Source organism: Lycium ferocissimum, chromosome 9 (genome assembly GCF_029784015.1).
Source record: "Lycium ferocissimum isolate CSIRO_LF1 chromosome 9, AGI_CSIRO_Lferr_CH_V1, whole genome shotgun sequence".
NCBI classification, from domain to species: Eukaryota; Viridiplantae; Streptophyta; class Magnoliopsida; order Solanales; family Solanaceae; genus Lycium; species Lycium ferocissimum.
Genome location: NC_081350.1, coordinates 21,388,392 through 21,411,795, shown reverse-complemented (window position 1 = coordinate 21,411,795; position 23,404 = coordinate 21,388,392). Strand labels below are relative to the sequence as shown.

Sequence of the window (23,404 nt, the reverse complement as noted above, 5' to 3'; positions counted from 1 at the left end):
CAGACATCATGGACATATATAATGTTTTTTTGTTCCAAAAATGGTTGAGCTGTCATCATTTAATTTTTCTGATTTTTTTAATCTTACGATTCTTAAATCCCCCCACCCCCAAAACGAAACATTTGTGCATATTTACCTCAATTTTAAAGCTAGTTCAGAATTGACCACACGAGGAAAAAAAAAACTATTTTTTCCTTTTCTATTTTCCTTCGTTTTCTTAAAAAATTATAAGGGGAGTTACACTTTTTGCAACTTGATGAAATAAAGAAGGGAAAAGTGCCTGATTTGCCCCTCTACTTTGGGAAATAGTCACTTCTATTCCGTTATACTAAGCGATCAAAAATATCTCTGATGTTAGTAAAGTTATAAAAAAATATCCCAAATTTTAACAGTGGTCCACCATGACAAATGCCTAGCTATTAAAATCTAACATGGCCTGACAGTTTGGGTGAGATGAAGACCTCGTGGCATGTCACCTCACCATTGGATTTGATTTTTTAGAGATTCACTAAATCTTTTTTTTTTTTCTTCAAAGTTTTTCCTTTTTCATTGCTGATATTTTACTCATTTTCCTAATTAATTTAAAATCAAAATAACTACAATCTTTGATGCACACTAAAAACCACCCACCATCCGTTTATCTTAATGAAACAACCCATTTTCTTCCTCTTTCATAATCAACAAACCATCGTGAAAGGCAACAAAAGAGAAAAGGAGGAGATTGGTGATTCTTGAAACTGAAATCTGAGCTTGAATTTTATCATCAATTGCTGCAAAGTGAAGTTCTTGGTAATTGATTGGAAGTGTTAATGTATTTTGCTAGATATTTCAGTTGGATGTTAATGATTTCTATTGGGTACTTCAAATCTATTGGTTCTTTTGAAGATGAAGAAAAAAAACCTGTCCTACAGTAGCCGGAAAAATGGTGTCGGAGAGCATCAAGCTAAGCTTTCCAACCACCCAAAATACCCCTCGACTTTTAACGTACTCCATTCTTTCTTTATACCGTTTAATATCAAGTCAAACAACAAATCTCTTTATAAAGAAGAAGAGGGAAAAAGGCGTAGCAGGAGAGATTGTAGTGACCTAGGAAGAAGAGAAGCAAGAAAGAGAAAAGGAAAAACAGAAAAAAGAAAAAAGAGAAAGATCTAGAAAGAGAAAGGTATATTAAGAAATAAATATTAATATAATTAATCAAATATATCATCCAATTAGAAGATGACACGTGTATAGTTTGAACCGAAAAATTTCCTTCACCCTGCCACGGTGGACATCTGTTAAAATCAAGGGACGTATTTTAACAACTATAACATCAGGGGGTGTTTTGATCGAATAGTATAAACGGGGGCAGAAGTAAACTATTTCCTAAAGTTGAAGGGCAAATCAGGCCCTTTGACTATCTAGTGAGATCTTGGAGCGTTGAGCCTTTTTTCTTTTAGAGGAAAATCTACCACATAAACTAATATCTGAAATATTATTTTAAATTGGAAAAGAAAATGATTTTTTTTGGAGATCAAGAACTCCAATAGTTGATGTGTTCCTCACGCTAGATTCTGTAAAAGAGAGATTATACATACCACGTCAAAGTAACTATTCTAGGATTTTGTTTCATTTTCTTAAAAGAAAAATAGATTCTGTCATAAGTAGAAGAAATCAACTACCGTGGTTAGTTTTTAGGGGCAAAGGTCCAAATATGACCTCATACTATGTAAAATTAAGCAGATTGTCCTCTGTTAATACATTAGCTCATATGCCTTTACTGTCGAATACTTGGGCTAAGTGGGTGGGAATAAGGACACATTTAGACCAAGTATTTGATGGTAAGGGCATATGTGAGCTAAAGTATTATCGGAGGGAAAATTTGCTCAATTTTGCATACAAAGTATATTTGGACCTTTTCCATGTTTTTAATAAGCGAGAGGGGAAGGAGGAGTAGATAGGGGAAAACAACGTGAGAATCGAACCCTAACAAACAAGGTTAAAATTCAGGCACTCACTCATCAATCCACGACTTATTTGCAATTTCTATAGTTAGACCATATTTTGGGATAAGATAATTCACGAAGTAACAATCGGGGGCTGGTCATCATCTTCGTTTTGGAAAAAGAAACTTCACTAAATACTTGATGGGTGGAGTGGACAATGTAGGAAAATTGGGAAAATTATACAAAGGGAAGGAGTCAAATTCATGTTTTACAGGGTACTAAAATTGATTTTAGGTCGTCGCAAAAATTTAAAAGTAAAAAAACGACATTTGAATTTCTGAAATCCCAAATTGAATTCATATTTCAGAAACAGAAACTTTTGCAACCAAAATAGTAGCCTGTAAAATTCAAAAAGGGCTTCTCACTAACTGGAGAAGTTTAAAGGGTCACCTTATTCCTGTTGAGAATATAACAAACTAACAAACATGAGATATAACCAAAAATCCTAGTTTCTGGTCACCTCATTCCTGTTGAGGAAATAAACAGACCAGTGAAGACTAAAATAAAAGAATCAGTATGTATACCAGAAAATCAAAAATGAAGGTCAAAGCTTAATTGTTTCATAAATATCAAGATAACTATTACAACATTGATTTTCACAATAATGATGCAATACAAGACAAAGATAGCATTTAGGAAGTACGACATCCTACCGGCATTCTGCTTGGTCTTTCTTTTCTCCTGTGCCGCTTCTGCCCATCCAAATGTACATGTCCAGTTTTCTCTTTCATCGCACTCTTGTTACAAACTCTTTGATCCGCAACAGTTCTCATGTACGTTTCATCATCGGCGTGGGCAATGTCAGCAGGATTTTGATTGAAAATGCAAGGCGGATCCTTTTCAGGAATTTCGCTAACAGGCAGTACAGCTACACGGGTACTACAGTCCTCTGCATTCAATGATTTGTAAGCATTACCATCCTGCAACAGAACAACTTTAGAACTTGATGCACCAACAATTCCTCCTGACTCAGGAACTCTAGTGGTGCGCAGGAGGCCACTTGACTGCTGCAATTTTGTTCTGCCAAGTCATGCAGGTGCATAACACTTCCTTTTATCCTCTTGTATTTGGCGTTGAAGAGAAACTTGATCTGTAAAATCAACAGCCTTTTAGAATGTTATTCATTTGTGTGAAACAGTAAATGGATCAACCATATGACTAAGAAAAAAAAAATCAATCATATGGATTTGTGGGGAATTTAACTTACCATTAAAGTAAGGAATGTTACACCTCGGAAATTTCATAACGTTGAGTCGTAAATAGACTAACGCAGGCTTAAGATGAATATGAAGCTCTTACGACTATAAAGGGGTATTTGGCAACCTTAAAGTATGTACGATAAGATTTTTAAGTTATATGACTTGGTGAGACTAAGTTCGTCGAAGGGAGCGAAGTATAAGTTGCGTTTGGGGAAGATTTCATAGTTATCGAGCTAACGAATATTTAGTAAGATCTTGAGGATGAGTTATAAGGTTCATTAGATCGTTAAAGAAGTGTTAAACAAGTGCCAAGAAGGTGTCACGAGGATTGGAGGTTAAACGAAACGACGAGGACAAATCCGGAAAAGTTGTGGATTGTACGGTCATATATACGGACCGTATAATTTATACGGCCTGTATATCTGTCCGTAGAACCCTTCCAGAGAGGGATGACATTCTGGAGGAAATGTACGGTCCATTATACGAACCGTATAATTTATACGGCCCGTATAGTAGGCCGTACATTTCGGGTTGGGTCAGAATTTCATGTTTTATATATGCACGACTCCTCTTCTTTTTTTCTCATTTTCCACTTCTCCCACACTCCAAAAGAGCTTAGAACCTTCCTCCAAGTATATCAACACAAACATAAGGAGAAATCAAGGATCAAGAGGTCAATATTAAGAGAATCAAGTGCGGAAAAACTCATTTTCCGCACTAGAGTCCGTAGTAGTTAAGAATTCCATTGGTAATGAAGTTGGGGTTTCCTCTCAAGTAAAGAACATCCATCCAAGGACCATTACTACATAACCAAAGGTGAGCTTTACAATTGCTAGATGTTGTTGATGGTGTTGAGCAGTTGAAGAACTTGAATTAGGAACAGATATGGAATATGAACTCAAATATGCAAATAATGGTACATTGGGTTGAAAGGTAGTTTGAGTTGTGATTCATGATGTAATAGGAGTGTAATCTTATTACGAATGAGGCTAATGATATTGAGGAAGTATTATATGAATGATGAAAATGATGTTGCATTGTACGTAGTTATGGTTATGGAGTATGTTGAAAGTGAATTGGGAAGTCGAATAATGTTTAACTCGAAGGAATTTACGTAACATGATACTATGGGTGTTGTTATAAAGTTTGCGAGTTGTTTTATTTTATGGGAAAAGTTGTCGAAACAAAGAAAATGTTGTCCAATTTTCGTTAGTCCTTAATCGATTCAGTTTAAGCTTAAGTATACTTCCGGTTGTCTGACTTTAGTACGAACCCTTTTTGTATGTAGAACTGTCAGCTCGGAAGGAAAGCACTTTGTCGATATCGTTAAGGAGACATAAAGGTATGTAAGGCTAGTCCCCTTCTTTCAAAGGCATGACTTCTATACTGTAATTCCTTTTCTACATTCCCATGACCTTCTTACATCCCAAACGATGAAAGTTAAATGTTACACCTCGGCAATTTCATGTCGTTGAGTTGTAAATAGACTAACGCAAGCTTAAGACGAACATGAAGCCCCCACGACTATAAGAGGGTGTTTGGTAACCTTAAAGTATGTACAATAAGATTTCTAAGTTAGAGGACTCGGTGGAACTAGGTTCGTTCGTCAAAGTAAGCGAAGTATAAGTTGTGTTTGGGGAAGATTTTATAGTTATCGAGCTAACGGATGCTTAGCAAGATGTTGAGGATGAGTTATAAGGTCCTTTAGATCGTCAATAAAGTGTTAAATAAGTGCCAAGAAGGTGTCACGAGGATTGGAAGTTAAACGAATCAATTAGAACAACTCCGAAAAAGTATGGATTGTACGGCCATATATATGGACCGTATAATTTGTACGGCCCGTATATCTATCCGTAGAACCCTTCCAGAAAGGATGACAAGCTAGAGGAAATGTACGGTCCGTTAGACGGCCCGTATAATTTATACAGACCGTATATTTCGGGTCGGGTCCGAATTCTATTTTTATATATACACGATCCTTCCTTCTTTTTCTCATTTTTCACTTCTCCAACACTCTCTAAACCTCTAGAAACTTCTCTCTATCTCATACTAACACATATCTAAGAGGAAAATCAAGGATCAAACATCCAAAGTTGGTGGAATCAAGGGTATGGATGCTTCCTAGGGTTGAAAGAAGTTGAGACTCTCTTTGGTACTAAAGTTGAGCTTTTCTCAAGAGGAGTATTTCCATCCTAAGACCATCCTTACATAACCAAAGGTGAGTTTTATAATTGTTTCATGTTATTGATGGTGTTGAGTAGTTGAAGAATTTGAATTAGGAAAGACATATGGAATATGAGCTCAAGTATGCAACTAGTGGTATGTGGAGTTGAAAGATAGCTTGACTCATGATTCGTGGGGTAATATGAGTATAATATTGTTATGAATGACGCTAATGATGTTGAGGAAGTATTATGTGAATGATGAATATGACGTTGTATTATAGTTATGGTTACGGAGGAACTTGGAAGTTAAACAATGTCCAATTCGAGGGAATTTACATGTTATGATATTATGGGTGTTGTTATGACGTTTGGGAGCTATTTTATTATGTGAGGAAAAGTTGTCGAAACAAAGGAAATCTTTGCTCAATTTTCGTTAGCCCTTAATCGCTTTAGTTTAAGCTTAAGTATACTTCCGATTATCTGATTTTAGTGCGAACCCTTTTGTATGTAGAATTGTGAGCTCGGAAGGAAAGCGCTTAGCCGATATAATTAAGGAGACATAAAGGTATGTAAGGCTAGCCCCCTTCTTTCAAAGGCATGACTTTTATACTAAAACCCCTTTTCTACATTTCCATGACCTTCTTACATCCCAAAAGATGAAAGTCAAAGATCCTTAAAAGCTCTTTATGAGATATGTTTCACGATAGTGATGATGATAATGATGTTTCATGATGTTGATATTCTTACGTTTATGATTTCATTGATGTTACTCCTTGTTGTTGTCTCACCTTATGATATTAGTTCCTTCAAGGTGAGACATAGCGACGATGATGACGTCATAATTTAATCAGAGGTTCACGACCTTACGTCACTCCGATAAAGTGTAGCTTTTATTTGGGCTCTCATGCATGCAACTTATATATATATATATATTGTTGCACCTCGGCAATTTCATGTCGTTACGTCGTAAATAGACTAACGTTAGTTAAGTCGGACACGAGACCTTCACGACTACAAGAGGGTGATTGGCAGCTTTAATGTATATACGATAAGACCTTTTGAGTCATAGGACTTGGTGAAACTAGATTCGTCAAAAGGAAGTGGAGTATGCGTTACGTTTGGGAAAGATTTCGTGGGTGTTGAATTAATGAATATTTAGTAAGGTCTTGAGGATGAGTTATAATGTCCATTAGATCGTTAAGGAGGTGTTACACGAGTACCAAGAAGGTTCCATAAGGATTCGAGATCAAACGAAGCGACGAGAACGAAATCGGAAAAACTGGGGATTATACGGTCATATATACGGACCGTATATTTTATACGGCCCGTATATCTGGCCGTAGAACCCTTCCAGTGAGGGGTGGTCTTCTGGAGGAAACATACGGTCCAATGTATGGACCGTATAAATTATACGGTTCGTATAGTGGACCGTATATTTCGAGTCGGGTCCGAGTGCAATTTTTATATATGCACGGTTCTCTCTTCTTTTTCTCACTTTTCACCTCTCCAATCTTCCAAAAACCTCTAGAACCCTCTTCATAACACCTTAATACATATCCAAGAAGGGAAATCAAGGATCAAACACCAAAAGTTGGTAGAATTAAGGGTGTGAATGCTTCCCAAGGGTAGCTAGAAGTTGAGAGTCTATTTGGTATTGAAGTGGAGTTCTTCTAAAGTGAAGTATTCTTATCCAAAGACCATCTCTACATAACCGAAGGTGAGTATTACAATTATTTCATGTTAGTAAGGGTGTTGAGTAGTTGAAGAACTTGAATTAGAAACAAGTATGGAATATGAGCTTAAGTATACAAATAATGGTATATTGGTTAGAAGGGTAGTTGAATTGTGATTCATGGTATGATATAAGTATAATCTTATTATAAATGGTATTAATGGTGTTGAGGAAGTATCGTGGGAATGATATGCATGAGGTTATATCATAATTGCGGTCGTGGAGGATCCCGGAAATGAGTTTGGAAATTGAATAATGTTTATTTCAGGGAATTTGCATATTGTGATATTATGGATGTCGTTGTATTGTTTGGGAGCTGTTTTGTTATATGAGGGAAAGTTGTCGAAATAAACGAGATCTTTGCCCAATTTTGGTTAGCCTTATCCGCTTTAGTTTGAGCTTAAGTATACCTTCAACAATCTAACTTCCGTACGAATCCCTTTGTATGTAGAATCGTAAGTCGGAAGGAAAGCTTTTAGTCGACGTCATTAAGGAGATACAAAGGTATGTAAGGCAATTCCCTTTTTCTCTCAAGGCATGATTTCTATGTTTTGTCCATAATCCTTTTTACTCCTAGAAATACCAGAAGTCTAGAGCTTCTAAAGAATCTCACGATGACTCCAATTCTCGAAATTTTCCAGCTTAAGGTTCTAGATGATTTGGTGACGTGACTGAGTGAGCTATAAAGCATATGGCTTCAGCTTATGTCTGAGCTATATAACATATGGCCCCAGTTCATGTCGTGGGTCATCCAAGATGAGACCTAACATTGATAATGATGTCATAATGTACTCGGAGTTTTACGACCTTACGTCACTCCGAGAAAACGCACTTTTATTTGGGCTCTCATGCATGCTACGTATATTATATATATATATATATATATATATATATATGTGTGTGTGTGTGTGTGTGTGTGTGTGTGTGTGTATAGGGGACATGGGGAAAGGTGAGGCGCTATAAATGCATAGCCACCTGATCAGCTGGCACATTATGATATCATCCGGACGCGGGATGCCCGGACTGTTACACCTCGGTAATTTCGTGACACTGTGTCGTGAATGGACTAATGTCGGTCAAGGCGGACATGAGACCTTCACGACTACAAGAGGGTGATTGGCAACCTTAATGTATATACGATAAGATTCTTAGGTTATCGGACTTGGCGAAACTAGGCCCGTCGTGAAAGTGAAGTATAAGTTACGTTTGGGAAGGGTTTCATGGGCGTCGAGCTAAGGAATGTTTAGCAAGGATTTAAGGACGAGTTATAATGTCCATTAGATTGTTAATGAGGTGTTGCACGAGTACCAAGAAGGTTCCATAGGGATCCGAGATCAAACGAAGCGACGAGAATGAAATCGAAAAAACTGGGGATTATACAGTCGAATGTACGGACCGTATATTTTATACGTCCCGTACATCTGGCCGTAGAACCCTTCCAGTGAAGGATGGCAATCTGGAGGAAACATACGGTCCAATGTACGGACCGTATAAATTATACAGTCCGTATAGTGGACCGTATATTTCGGGTCGGGTCTGAGTTTTATTTTCATCTATACACGGTTTCCTCTCCTTTTTCTCATTTTACATCTCTCCAAAATGACATGTACCTCACCGTAGTAATGGAGTGTCGGAGACGTCCCATGATGTTTTGAAAGGCACAAGCCATGGAAAGTATGTAACAACGAAAAAAAAAAGAGGATGAATTACAATCTCGTAAGTCGTAGTCGGGAAAGACTATTTTGAGACACGAGAACATGGCCATTATTAGTATAATAGTTGATAAATATCATGTATGGAGAGTTTCGAAATATTTCGAGATCGAGCAAATTGAAGAAAATAAGTTCGACGAAAAATTTGAGAAATCTTTGGACGGATTTTTAGTCAACTTTGGAGGCGCATATCTCCTAGTATATATGGAGTTTTAAGGTGTTTTAAGAGCCTAAAATGAAGTTCGTCGAGTCTAGTTTGTGATGCAACAAACCTCTTCGTTGATAGGACCTCGGAGTAGAGAATTATAGACGTTACAAACTGAGCTGTGAAGCAGAAACCAGCACCGCTACGGTACCGCTACGATGCTACAAGATGGCTACGATCTATGTAGCTACGGTGATGCCGACCCAATTTAATATAAAAGGGTTAAAACCCCATTTTCTTCATCAAAAAATGCAAAAATGTTCCAGAATTTTCAGCCACCAAAAGGGCTCTTAATCTCACATAAAAGTGAAGATTTTGAGCAAAATTTCAAGCTACGGAATATCAATCGAGGTCCGGGCAACGCGTAGACGCGATTATAATTTCGTTTGGTGTTGGAGTTATCTTGGGGACAAGAAAATGATGAAGATTTTGCTACCTTCATAAAAATAAGGTATGAATTGTTGAATCTCTTTCTCTATCAATATGAATTAAGGAATAATTTCAAGAATAGTGGTTATGGTTTATTGTGTTGATGCTGTTGGATTATGGATTGAGGTTGAAGAGAAATTTGGATGAAAATACATATATTTATCTTGTAGGATGTTGAGGATGTTGTTATTGATGTTGTTAGTATTAATTTCGACTTCTTTACGGAAATAAAGTTATTAATTAGTCGTATCCCAAGTTGGTTGGTTGGGAAATTTAGAAAACAGTGTGTGGGCTGTTTTATGGCATATGTTGGTGTTGGAAATGATGTTATTACTATTGGTATTGTTGTTGATGTTGTTGGTTGTTGAATTGGAATCTCGGGCTAGGCATATAAACAGGGGAAATGCTTCCCGAATTTCGGCAGAATCTAAAAGAACTTTCATTAAGTGTTTAAGACGAGCGTATGACGATGGTCCTAACGATATTATGAATGGCTCTATATGTAGATTACGAGGCTACAAATAATTCTTAAGCGAGTTGCAAGACAGAAATAAGTTGGAAATCGAGAATTTATCTTCCGGTATGTTAAGGCTAGTCCCCTTCTTTCTAAAGGCATGATCCTTTCGTTATAAACCTTTATGTCGTACCATAATATCATTGTTTCCGCAAATGCTAGAAATCCACGAATCTCGCGATCCTTATGATGTTATTGAGCTCCCAAAGGCATGATTCTTTTCTTACCAAACTATGCTTGAATTCCATGAAAACTCTCATTTCCAAGAATGTTAGAGATTCATGACTTTTAAAGTTTCTATGATGGTAGAGTTGAATAATTTCTTATATGATAACCATGATGATGATCATAAGGGATTTATTTATCCAAGCTCCAAGGCATACGGATTTCATGTTATTATGAGATAATTTTATTCACAGAGATTTCCATGTACACCGAGCTATATATTATTATGATGACGATATGAGAACGTTGAACCATTTCTTGATGTCTCAATTTTGTTCATGGAAGATGACTATTTCTTTTAAGATTCCAAAAGTACATGACTTGATGCCCTATGAGATTTATGGTCTTATTCTATGTTTTCTCTTAGTTCTATTCTCCATTGATAGTCTCACCTTAAATTAATTGTTCCTTCAAGGTGAGACAAAGCGACGATAATTATTCCATAATATAATCGGAGGTTACCGACCTTACGTCACTCCGATACTGATTGTGGCTTTTGATTGGGCTCTTATATATATATATATTATATATATATATATATATATATATATATATATGTATTTTCTCACACCGCGCGCGCTATAGTCGGCGGGCGAGGCACGTAGATGTGCACACCACCGCGGTGGGCATGTTATGATATTGCCCGGACGCGGGAGGCCTGGACGCAGGCTAATGATGATAACACCGAGCCTTAAATGGCCGGGCATGATACTACTTATATATCACACCGAGCCTTCATGGCCGGGCATGTTACTTTCACACCGAGCCTTTATGGCCGGGCATGTTACTATGTATATGTATGAAATGTTTTTTTTTTAAAAAAGGCTAAGCATGCATGACATCCGCCTTATGAGGCATCCAGATGTTCAGGTTATCTCTCTTACTCATTGTTACTTTTCATATCTATATTATGTTATTATTCATGCCTTACATACTCAGTACATTATTCGTACCGACGTCCCTTCTTGTGGACGCCTGCGTTTCATGCCACTTGTGTGTATACAGACGAGTAGAGGATATGGCTAGAAGATGTTCCAGTTGGATTGGCGAGCTCCATTTCTTTCCGGAGTGTTGCCGAGTCAGAGTATCCATGTCATGGTATAATGATTTATGTTAGAGACTTTGCAGACAGAGTCACGTATATAGTATGTCAGTTTTGCAAGCGGCTCTGTAAGCCGATGTATTATCATGCATTACTTTACAGATTTCATATGATTGCAGATCTTACTTGATTTGATAAAGACGGAAAGAATGTTTTTTCTGAAAAACTTTCATCATGCATTTCATTCCATGCTTTAAGGGCCCAATGAGACTATGAGTATAACGAGAACTAGTGGGTTCGCTCGGCTCTAAGTAAGGGCCGAGTGCCCATCATGCCCCATCGGGGATCGGGGTGTGACAAATTGGTATCAGAGCAGTTCGTTCTAGGGGTTGTCTGCAAAGTCGTTCCAGTAGAGTCTTGTTTATGGGTGTGAAGCGCGCCACACTTATAAACAAGAGGCTGTAGGGCATTTAGGAACTATTGACCTTTCTTTCTTATCTTAGATCGTGCCATAGAGCTAAATCATAGGATATGACATCCCGGATTCTAACTGAATGCTTTGATCACGGATAAGCAGTTGATTATGTCACTACGAGGAAATTGCTTCGAATTGAAGTCATTCCATTGAAAGGTATGTTTCCTGTTTCATTAACATGGATAGATGTTGATATAAGAACTTGAGCAAGATATTATGGTATTTGTGATTGCTCTGTAGAGCATTGGATGTGTTTTCTGGGTTGTGTGCAGGAATGAGGTAGTATGAATTATAGAGGAAACTCTGCCGAAATTTTATTCAAATTGAATTGTTTGCGTGTCGATAAAGAAAGAGTAAAATGAAAATGTGATCATTAGTCGTTCATTGAAGGAACAGTTATGGGACCTATTGGAAACATAAAGAAAGTTGACATCAGGAACCCAAGTGCAGTATTACGATTTATAGATTAGATTGGCTAGTGAGTGGTAACAAAGAGATATGGAGATGGGAAGGAAGTTAACAAGTACGGGAAAGTTTCCATTCGAAGTATATATATAAATATATACGAGCTTAAAATCGGTTGTACTCTTTGTGGAATGATCTACAAAGCTTCTAAGTAGATATTACTAAGTGGCAAACGGGAAAGGAGCCCCTTTAAGAGTAATGGAAATCTAAGAGGATCTTCAAGATGACAATACGAGAAATAAACATACAGATGAGCAAGCTATAGTATCGTAAAGGGGAGTAAGAAATGAACGAAGGAAGAAAAGAAAAGGACGTCTAAGAGTGCTTATAAGTTGATGAAAAGGTGATGAAAGTATGATTAATGATATATTCCTCGATACATATAGGCTCGGGCGAAGGACAAACTTGGTTGTAAGGTATGTGAGGTGTTCGTTCCCTCCCTTCTTTGGCGTGAACCCGGCTAGAACATGAACATGAGCACTCTATAACAAATCCAGTCTATTCCCATGCCTTGTATTTCAAATCTTAATGTTTTGCCAATTGATTGATTCTTGAAATACTATTTTACTCATCATCGATTATTCCTTTGGATTCGATACGAATTCCATAAGCAATTCAGAGGTTATGATCTTGTGTTACTCGAAAGGCCAAGAATAGATCCTTAATTTCTAAATTCAAAAATCAGCCTCGAACATCGGCTGCGGAAGAAAACGAGTTCTCGCGAGAAAGCTTCAGGGCATTGCGCTTTCCGCCCGCATCGCGGAAGGAAAGCGGAAGGCTTCAGGACTTCTCGCTTTTCGTCCGCATCGCGGAAGAAAAGCGGAGACCTGCACAGAATGAAGTTGCGCTTTACGTCCGCATCGCGGAAGGAAAGCGGAAGGTCCCAGAACGTTGTGCTTCCTTCCGCATCGCGGAAGAAAGGCGGACCCCTGCGCAAAAAAAAATTTTTCGGTCCAGACCCATAATGGTATATACGTATGAATGAATGTAATGCACTATTCTACGGCATAAAAGAAGGAAGTGATTTGAATTGTGTCCAAAATATGTGGATATTTGACTTGATACAAGAATTCAATTAGCAAAAGAGAAATAAGTCAGACCATGCGATGAGGGTGACTCTGACATTACATGGACCAGAGGAGTTGAAGGATCGCTAGGCTCGGCCAATTGACTACCATAGACAATCAATACTCGAATGTTACTGGTATATGACGACATTATTAGACGAATTAGAATGATTCCAAGTACGGAAGAAAGAAATGTACCAGCTTGAAGGAGTCAAAATTCGAAAGGAACTAATATAGCAAGGGTGTGCAAAAGGAAAAGTGAAATTGGACTAAATTCATGTATATTATGAAACAGACAGGGGAAAGAAGGCATGACAAGATAATGGAGGTGGAGTAAATCGAAAGAAATAAGTTTTTGTCAAATATAATACGTTGTGTCCCGGGCTATGGTTCGAATCGCTCATACCAGAGAAATTTTTGTTACAAGTAAATATGCAACAGAAGTACCCCGAAAAGGTAATGAAGGAAGTGAGAATGCCAATAAGTGATCAAGGATAAGTATCAGGACAGACGGGATTACTAAAGAAAAATCGCGGCGTTGGAAGGGAGGAGAGTTTAAAAGAGAAATACTTATAAGAATCTCAATGATCGTCAAAAGAAAGAAAGACAAGTATATGCTTATGGATAGCACGACAGCAGTACTACCTGAGGTTTGAAAATATCTCCTGCGCCGTGAAATCGTAAGTCACCGTTTATATTGAATTGCGAGAGTATATGTTACAAGACCATATGAATGATCGTCCTGATGGAATGGCTAGTAAAATGGTGCGGAGACGACAATAAATATTTGAAGAGTAATGGAAGCTAGTTAAGTTTAAGTTAGCCGCTGGTGTAGGAAAGCCAAGGACTCAAAGAGGGAAGCACACTCGTATTGAAAGGAAGTGATGATTAAGCAAGATTTTATTTTAGTCTCCGGATTATGAGTTATTTGGTAATGATGTTCAGATTAGAGGAGAAGGAAATGGGAGGAAAGATTCAAACAAGGATTTGAAAATAATTTGAATAGTGGATTAGTATGTTGCAGTATAATCTTGCGATAGAGGATAACAACGATGACAAGACAATATTATATGCAAGCATATAAGGAATGGTGCCGAGGATTGTTGTATATGGTTGAATTGAGTCTCATTTGAATACAAATCCCTTAGCTATGGTATTTTCGACGCATTGGATGAGTAATCCGAAGTAAAGTAATTAATGAGACTAATAAGCCATTAGCAAGGAAAATGCTATTGCAAGCCATCTGGGCGATACCATAGGTGGAACTATGATGACATGGTTAGGAATTAAGAAGTACGACAAAAGCATTAAAAAGAAGATGGAATGATATGAATATAAAGTATCACTAGAGAAGCAAGCAAGGAAAAGTGCCGCGACTAAATAAGAAAGTTGCCAATTAGCGAGAGAAAATAAAGCGTGAAATAAAGGAACTAAGCCAACGGAAGGTGAAGTCGTAGAAGTAGAGGACGACAAGATCACAAGAAAAGGATTCAAGGATATAATTAAAAGAGATGGACATTTAAGGAATTAAGAGGTTCGCTTGATTGACAAATCGAAATGACAGACAATAGCCTCAAACTATGGGAAAGACTTATTAAGCGATAGTCGGCAAAGGTTAAAAGAAAAAGGAGAAATCCAAAGGAAATGATCAAAGGATATCACATTTGATTAGATCCATCGGGTGACAATGAAACCTCGTGGAGCAAGCAATATGATGGCTCCTATTGGAAAAGGGACAAATGAAGGTTACAGACAAAAGCAAGAATGAAAAGATCTGAATTCGACGCGTGATTAAGAATCTTGGTTATTTTTCGACAAACTCTTGGATTCACCCCTAATTTATTAGCTGAACTAAGGATCAGAAACTTTAAGAGTAAATTGAAGGAAATGGATTATTAAAGAGAAGTTTTGAGATGTTTTGATATAAGTACAAGAATTATCGTTAGTTAGCCAACTACCAGAAGTCCAATTGAAGGAAAGAGAAATTAAGCGAGGCATTACGGTGTTAAATTAGTTGAAGGATAAAGTATCGCAAGAATTAATTCAACTGCTATAGAGAGCAAAGGGTGCTAAATGTGATCAGCTTTGAGGTGATGTTTAAGGAAGTAAGAATAAGAATAAGTCAACTCCAAGGAGATAAAGGCTTGGGGATATCTGTGGAACGTAAGAAAAATACGGAGGATTGAGGAGAACAACAATTTCTAAATAAGGAGGAAGATGGCATCAAAAATTAGATAAAAGTATGTAGTAATCACGGCATGAAAAGGGCATACAAAAATGTGAACAACGAAAGCTGAAGAGACAATGAAGGCGATAAAGCATGGAGAGTTAGTGGACAGACAAATAATAAGAAAAAGGGATGACCTTGAGTACAGGCGTAATCTTGGCTACAAAAGAAGAAGAATAGATTACATAAATCGGGTAAGTTCAGTTTTAACAAGCAAGTGAGGCTGCAAGTAAGTAAGATAAACACTGACAAATACGGGTAAAAACATTGATATCTACTTCGGAGCGAACTCTGCCTCAACATTCGAGGACGAATGTTTTTAAAGGGGGGGAGGATGTTATACCCCGCATTTTCGGAGCATGAGTATGACATGTACCTCACCGTAGTAATGGAGTGTCGGAGACGTCCCATGATGTTTTGAAAGGCACAAGCCATGGAAAGTATGTAACAACGAAAAAAAAAAAAAGGATGAATTACAATCTCGTAAGTCGTAGTCGGGAAAGACTATTTTGAGACACGAGAACATGGCCATTATTAGTATAATAGTTGATAAATATCATGTATGGAGAGTTTCGAAATATTTCGAGATCGAGCAAATTGAAGAAAATAAGTTCGACGAAAATTTGAGAAATGCTGGACGGATTTTTAGTCAACTTTGGAGGCGCATATCTCCTAGTATATATGGAGTTTTAAGGTGTTTTAAGAGCCTAAAATGAAGTTCGTCGAGTCTAGTTTGTGATGCAACAAACCGTTTGTCGATAGGACCTCGGAGTAGAGAATTATAGACGTTACAAACTGAACTGATGAAGCGAAAAACAAACCACAACGAGGCGCTACAAACACCGCTACGATCTGCGCACAGTGATGCCGACGCCCCAGCCCCTATAAAAGGGGCTAAAACCCCATTTTCTTCATCAAAAAATGCTCCCAATGTTCCAGAATTTTCAGCCACCAAAAGGGCTCTTAATCTCACATAAAAGTGAAGATTTTGAGCAAAATTTCAAGCTACGGAATATCAATCGAGGTCCGGGCAACGCGTAGACGCGATTATAATTTCGTTTGGTGTTGGAGTTATCTTGGGGACAAGAAAATGATGAAGATTTTGCTACCTTCATAAAAATAAGGTATGAATTGTTGAATCTCTTTCTCTATCAATATGAATTAAGGAATAATTTCAAGAATAGTGGTTATGGTTTATTGTGTTGATGCTGTTGGATTATGGATTGAGGGTTGAAGAGAAATTTGGATGAAAATACATATATTTATCTTGTAGGATGTTGTTATTGATGTTGTTAGTATTAATTTCGGCTTCTTTACGGAAATAAAGTTATTAATTAGTCGTATCCCAAGTTGGTTGGTTGGGAAATTTAGAAAACAGTGTGTGGGCTGTTTTATGGCATATGTTGGTGTTGGAAATGATGTTATTACTATTGGTATTGTTGTTGATGTTGTTGGTTGTTGAATTGGAATCTCGGGCTAGGCATATAAACAGGGGAAATGCTGCCCGAATTTCGGCAGAATCTAAAAGGACTTTCATTAAGTGTTTAAGACGAGCGTATGACGATGATCCTAACGATATTATGACTGGTTCTATATGTAGATAACGACGCTACGAATAATTCTTAAGCGAGTTGCAAGACAGAAATAAGTTGGAAATCGAGAATTTATCTTCCAGGTATGTTAAGGCTAGTCCCCTTCTTTCTAAAGGCATGATCCTTTCGTTATAAACCTTTATGTCGTACCATAATATCATTGTTTCCGCAAATGCTAGAAATCCATGAATCTCGCGATCCTTATGATGTTATTGAGCTCCCAAAGGCATGATTCTTTTCTTACCAAACTATGCTTGAATTCCATGAAAAACTCTCATTTCCAAGAATGTTAGAGATTCATGACTTTTAAAGTCTCTATGATGGTAGAGTTGAATAATTTCTTATATGATAACCATGATGATGATCATAAGGGATTTATTTATCCAAGCTCCAAGGCATACGGATTTCATGTTATTATGAGATAATTTTATTCACAGAGATTTCCATGTACCTGAGCTATATATTATTATGATGACGATATGAGAACGTTGAACCATTTCTTGATGTCTCAATTTTGTTCATGGAAGATGACTATTTCTTTTAAGATTCCAAAAGTACATGACTTGATGCCCTATGAGATTTATGGTCTTATTCTATGTTTTCTCTTAGTTCTATTCTCCATTGATAGTCTCACCTTAAATTAATTGTTCCTTCAAGGTGAGACAAAGCGACGATAATTATTCCATAATATAATCGGAGGTTACCGACCTTACGTCACTCCGATACAGTTGTGGCTTTTGATTGGGCTCTTATGCATGCTTTATATATATATATATATATGTATGTATTTTCTCACACCGCGCCGCGCTATAGTCGGCCGGGCAGGCACGTAGATGTGCACACCACTGCAGTGGGCATGTTATGATATTGCCCCGGACGCGGGAGGCCTGGACGCAAAGCAATGATGATAACACCGAGCCTTAAATGGCCGGGCATGATACTACTTATATATCACACCGAGCCTTCATGGCCGGGCATGTTACTTTCACACCGAGCCTTTATGGCCGGGCATGTTACTATGTATATGTATGAAATGTTTTTTTAAAAAAAGGCTAAGCATGCATGACATCCGCCTTATGAGGCATCCAGATGTTCAGGTTATCTCTCTTACTCATTGTTACTTTTCATATCTATATTATGTTATTATTCATGCCTTACATACTCAGTACATTATTCGTACTGACGTCCCTTCTTGTGGACGCTGCGTTTCATGCCACGCAGGTGTATACAAATGAGTAGAGGATATGGCTAGAAGATGTTCCAGCTGGATTGGCGAGCTCCATTTCTTTCCGGAGTGTTGCCGAGTCAGAGTATCCAGGTCATGGTATAATGATTTATGTTAGAGACTTTGCGTACGCAGTCACGTATATAGTATGTCGTTTTGCAAGCGGCTCCGTAAGCCGATGTATTATCATGCATTACTTTACGATTTCATATGATTGCAGATCTTACTTGATTTGATAAAGACGGAAAGAATGTTTTTCTGAAAAACTTTCATCATGCATTTCATTCCATGCTTTAAGGGCCCAATGAGACTATGAGTATAACGAGAACTAGTGGGTTCGCTCGGCTCTAAGTAAGGGCCGAGTGCCCATCATGCCCCATCAGGATTGTGGTGTGACAATTTCTATCCAAAATATCATCCTTACGTGATCAAGGTGAGTATTACAATTATTTTATGATAGTAAGGGCGTTGAGGATTCCGGAAATGAGTTTAGAGGTCGAAAAATGTTTAACTTGTGGGAAATTTGCGTGTTATGATATTATGGATGTTGTTGTGTTGTTTGGGAGCTGTTTGGTTATATGAGGAAAAGTTGTCGAAACAAACGAAATGCTGCCCAATTTTCGTTAGCTTTAGTCGCTTTAGTTTAAACGTAAGTATGCCTTCAACAATCTAACCTTCGTACGAACCCTCTTATATGTAGAATCGTAAGTCGGAGGGAGAGCTCTTAGTCGACGTCGTTAAGGAGACACAAAGGTATGTGAGGCTATCCCCTTCTTCTTTCAAAGGCATGACCCCTATATGTTGATTTTGTATATGTTATTCTCGATATTTTGCCCCGTAAATGCCAAAGGCTTATAGTTCCTAAAGAATCTTACAATGACTCCACTCCGAAAGATTTTCAAGTTTAGCATTCTAAATGGTTTCCTGACGTGACTGAGTGGGCTATAAAGCATATGGCCACTGCTCGTGTCTAAGTGAGCTATATTACATATGGCCCCAGGCCATAAAGCATATGGCTTCAGCTTATGTCTGAGCTATATTACATATGGCCGTAGGTTACGTCATGGATCCCCAGACACGATCTAATGATGATGATGCCATAATGCACTCGGAGGTTTACGACCTTATGTCACTCCGAGAGAGTGCACTTTTATTTGGGCTCTCATGCATGCTACGTATATTATATATATGCTATAGATGCATAGCCACCTGATCAGCTGGCATATGATGATATTATCCCGGACGCGGGGTGCCCGGACGCGGGCTATATAGATAATGGATCGGGTCGTACGTTCCACGGCAATATATGGATCGGGCTACACGTTCCGCAGCAATACATGATATGATATGTTACGCGTATGCACGCATGGCTCCGCCGAAGAGTGCGCGCGCCGCCTATCCTTTCATCTTTGTTTCGTCTTCCTGTTCTTCTGTTACTTTACGATATATGCCTTACATACTCAGTACGTTGTTTGTACTGACATCCTTTTCTTTGATGTCGTGCTCATGCCCGTGTGTAGACAGAGACGACTCCTCCTCCTAGGAGTCGTAATTTGCAGACCGTAGCATTCCATAGACCGGAGGTGCCGTTCTTGATATATTCTTTTGTGTTCATATTTGGATATGGTGGGGTCCTGTCCCATCGTCATGACCTCATAGTTTCGCATTAGAGGCTCGTAGATACTCGTATGTAGGTAGCAGTTGTAATGTGTCCTCGATGTATATTCTGTACACTATTCTTTTGCTGTCATGAATGCTGGTATATGTGGATATGTGCACATGTTTATGAAGCTTATATGAATACAGGTTAAGACGATAATGGTATAATGTATGGTGCCCGTATCTCAGCTCCGGCACCTGGCCGCAGCCCCCGTGTAGGCGGGGTCGACACGGACGCGGGCTATATGGGTGATGGATCGGGCCGTACGTTCCATGGCAATATATTGATATATGATGATATATGGATCGGGCTGCACGTTCCGCAGCAATACATGATACGGTATTTACGCGTATGCATGCATGGTTCCGCCCAAGAGGCAAGCACGCGCGGTTATCTTCTTATCTTTACCGTATCTTCTTATTATATTGTTACTTTATGATGCACGCCTATACTCAAGACATTGCTCGTACCGACATCCTTTCTTTTGGATGTTGTGCTCATGCCCACGTAGACATGCGGGGACGACCCGCTTCCCAGAGTCGATCACCAGGCAGGAGCACTTCCATGTAATCGGAGGCGCAGCTTCGATATATCTCTTTGTGTACATACTTGGGCACGGGGTCTTGTCCCGTCAATATGAGTCCGCATTTCCGTTGTAGAGGCTCGTAGATACCGTACGTGGCAGCAGACGTGATGTGACCCTCGACGTATACCTTGTATATTATTCTTTTTATCGCGAGGGCTTATATATGTAGACATGTGTACATGTTTTATGGAGCATATATGTGTACAGGCTAAGACGATAGTAGCATGATGTGTGGTGCTTGGTAATTAGCTCCGGGTGCCCGTCATGGCCCACTGAGCGAGTCGTGACATATATATATATATATATATATATATATATATAGGACATGGGGAAAGGTGAGGCGTTATATACGCATAGCCACCTGATCAGTTGGTATATTATGATATCGTCCCGGACGTGGGATATATGGGTAAATGGATCGGGTCGTTCGTTCCACGGCAATATATCGATATATGATGAATACATGGATAAATGGATCGGGCTGCACATTCCGCAACAATATATGACATAATATGATGTTATTAATTAAATAAGCTTGCATGCATGACTCCGCCTTAAGAGGCAAGCAGTCACAGGTTATCCCATCATCTTTTACTCTCTTGTTTCTTTATTATGTTCTAATGCATGCCTTACGTACTCATAAGACATTGTTCGTACCGACGTCCTTTTCTTTTCGGGACGCCGTGTTCATGCCCACGTGTATTAAGGAGACAACCCAGATTCCTAGATGGACCAGCTTGCACAGCGAGCACCTCCATATTTCGAGGTCGCTTTCGATGTATTCTTTTGTGTACATACTTGGGTATGGCGGGTCCCGTCCCATCTTCATGACTTCGTTGTTCGGGCCAGAGGCTCGTGGATACTATGCGTGGGTAGTAGATGTTACGCGACCCTCATTGTATATTTTGGATATCATTCTTTTGCTGCCGTGAGGGCTTATGTAGATATACATACATATGATCCACATAATAGTTTATAATCAGTTCATAGCAAGCATCATCTTGGAGATTATATGTGTACAGGTTGGGATGATAGTAGCATGATGAGTGGTGCTCGCTAGATAGCTCCGGGTACCCGCATGGCCCTCTAGTCGGATCGTGACATTAAAGATCCTTAAGAGTTTCTTGCGAGATATGTTTTATGATAGTGATGATGATAATTATACTTTCATGAGCCTGATATTTCTACGTTTATGATTTCATTGATGCTATTCCTTGTTGTTGCCTCACCTCATGGTACTAGTTCTTTCAAGGCGAGGCATGGCGATGATGATCTTTCATAATGAAATTGGAGGTTTCCGACCTTACGTCACTCCGATGGAGCTATAGCTTTTACTTGAGCTCGCATGCATGCTTGATATTATGTTATGTATGACTACACCGGGCCTAGTTGGCTGGGCGTGACACCACTTCGGTGGGCGGCTTATAGATAATAATAACACCGTATAGATAATAATAACACCGTGTCTTTATGACACAGGCATGACACCACTAGTGGGCGGCGTGAGATGATTACCCAGTACGCGGGCTAATAATGTTATTACAGATTATGTATGTATGTATGTGTTCGTACATAAAGAAAGGCGAAAGTATGCATGGTTCCGCCTCAAGAGGCACGCTTATTCTATTTTTTATTACGCTTTCGTATTTCTTATTATGTTACCATACATGCCTTACATACTCGCACATTGTTCGTACCGACGTCCTTTTCTTTTACGGACGCCGTGTTCATGCCCACAGTGTACAAGGGGACGACCCGCATTCCTGTGGGATTAGCTTTCACAGAGCACTTCCCTATTCGTGAGGTACGCTTATTGATATGTTCTTTTGTGTACATACTTGGGTATGGCGGGGTCCTGTCCCGTCTTCATGACTTCAGTGTTTTAATTAGAGGCTCGTAGATACATATGTATGGGTAGTAGATGTCAGGTGACCCTCTCGTGTATATTTTGTATATCATTCTTTTGTTGCCGTGAGGGCTTATGTATACATGCATGTTTTGTGGAATAGTTTATGATCAATTCGTAGTAAGCACTAGTTTGGAAATTATGTGCGTACAGGTTGGGTACGATAGTAGTATGATGAGTGGTGCTCGGTAGTTAGCTCCGGGTACCCGTCATGGCCCCCTTAGCCGGGTCGTGACAAGGAATAGGTTGTCCGGAGCTCTGACCTGCAGCATAACCACCCATATGAACACCAGAGGAATGATTATGTGACAAAAATAATCCATTGAAGAGGATACTTTGGTTTCCATCCCTGTGAATCGATGGGTGGTTGTTGCAGGGAGTGAAAGGTCTTTCTTTGAAGTTTGATGCCCCTACGCCTTTGGTGCAATACTGTGGGTTTCCTGTCTTGTTTGAATATTTTGATTCCATTGTCTTTATATCACTTATGGTACGACCCTTCTGAACTAAGCCAGAAGCTTGTCCATGAACCATTTTGTGACTGTTATGTCCAAACGATATGTTCTGGGCAGCAGGAAACCATATAGGTTTTGGTCCTTCCACATGTTGCAACCCCCATCTGGTGGGGATAGGAGCAGAAACTTGCACTCCGATTGATGGTCTATGCGGAATTTGTGTTGAAGCGCCGAATAGTTTAGACTGCATCTCTTGAACATGCGCCATCTCAGTACTTTTAACCTGAGTAAACCAAATAAAAGCAATATCTCTAAGATTCATTTTAAGCAATTTGTTAATGGTAAGTAATCCTTCAACCACAACAGTAAAAGATACAGAAAGGTGTGAATTCTTTAGCAAAAGTGGAAATTCTCAATGATAATACCAAGACAAGAAAAGGCCAGTACCATTGGCTTTTGAATTTGAAGATTTCCCCGTTGAAGCAGATCTGGAGAGCTCCGAATCCCTTGCCACATCGGTGGTGTTTGAGATCCCTGGTTG

General features: G+C 38.8%; 1 protein-coding gene across 2 annotated transcripts in view; it reads right to left on the bottom strand.

Moving 5' to 3' along the window:
• Positions 1 to 2,342: 2,342 nt before the first annotated feature.
• Positions 2,343 to 23,404, bottom strand: part of LOC132029871 (uncharacterized) — a 115,899-nt gene continuing 94,837 nt past the window's right edge. Inside the window, exons 1-4 of one of the 2 annotated variants that reach the window (XM_059419255.1) lie at positions 23,311 to 23,388; positions 22,655 to 23,146; positions 3,193 to 3,208; positions 2,343 to 3,075 (exon numbers count right to left, since the gene is read on the bottom strand). In XM_059419255.1, the coding sequence (XP_059275238.1) occupies positions 3,014 to 3,075; positions 3,193 to 3,208; positions 22,655 to 23,146; positions 23,311 to 23,379 (639 nt within the window). In that variant the 5' untranslated portion in view covers positions 23,380 to 23,388 and the 3' untranslated portion in view covers positions 2,343 to 3,013. Of the gene's footprint in view, positions 3,076 to 3,192; positions 3,209 to 22,654; positions 23,147 to 23,310; positions 23,389 to 23,404 lie in introns of those variants that run through there. The other variant, XM_059419261.1, reaches the window with a different exon arrangement.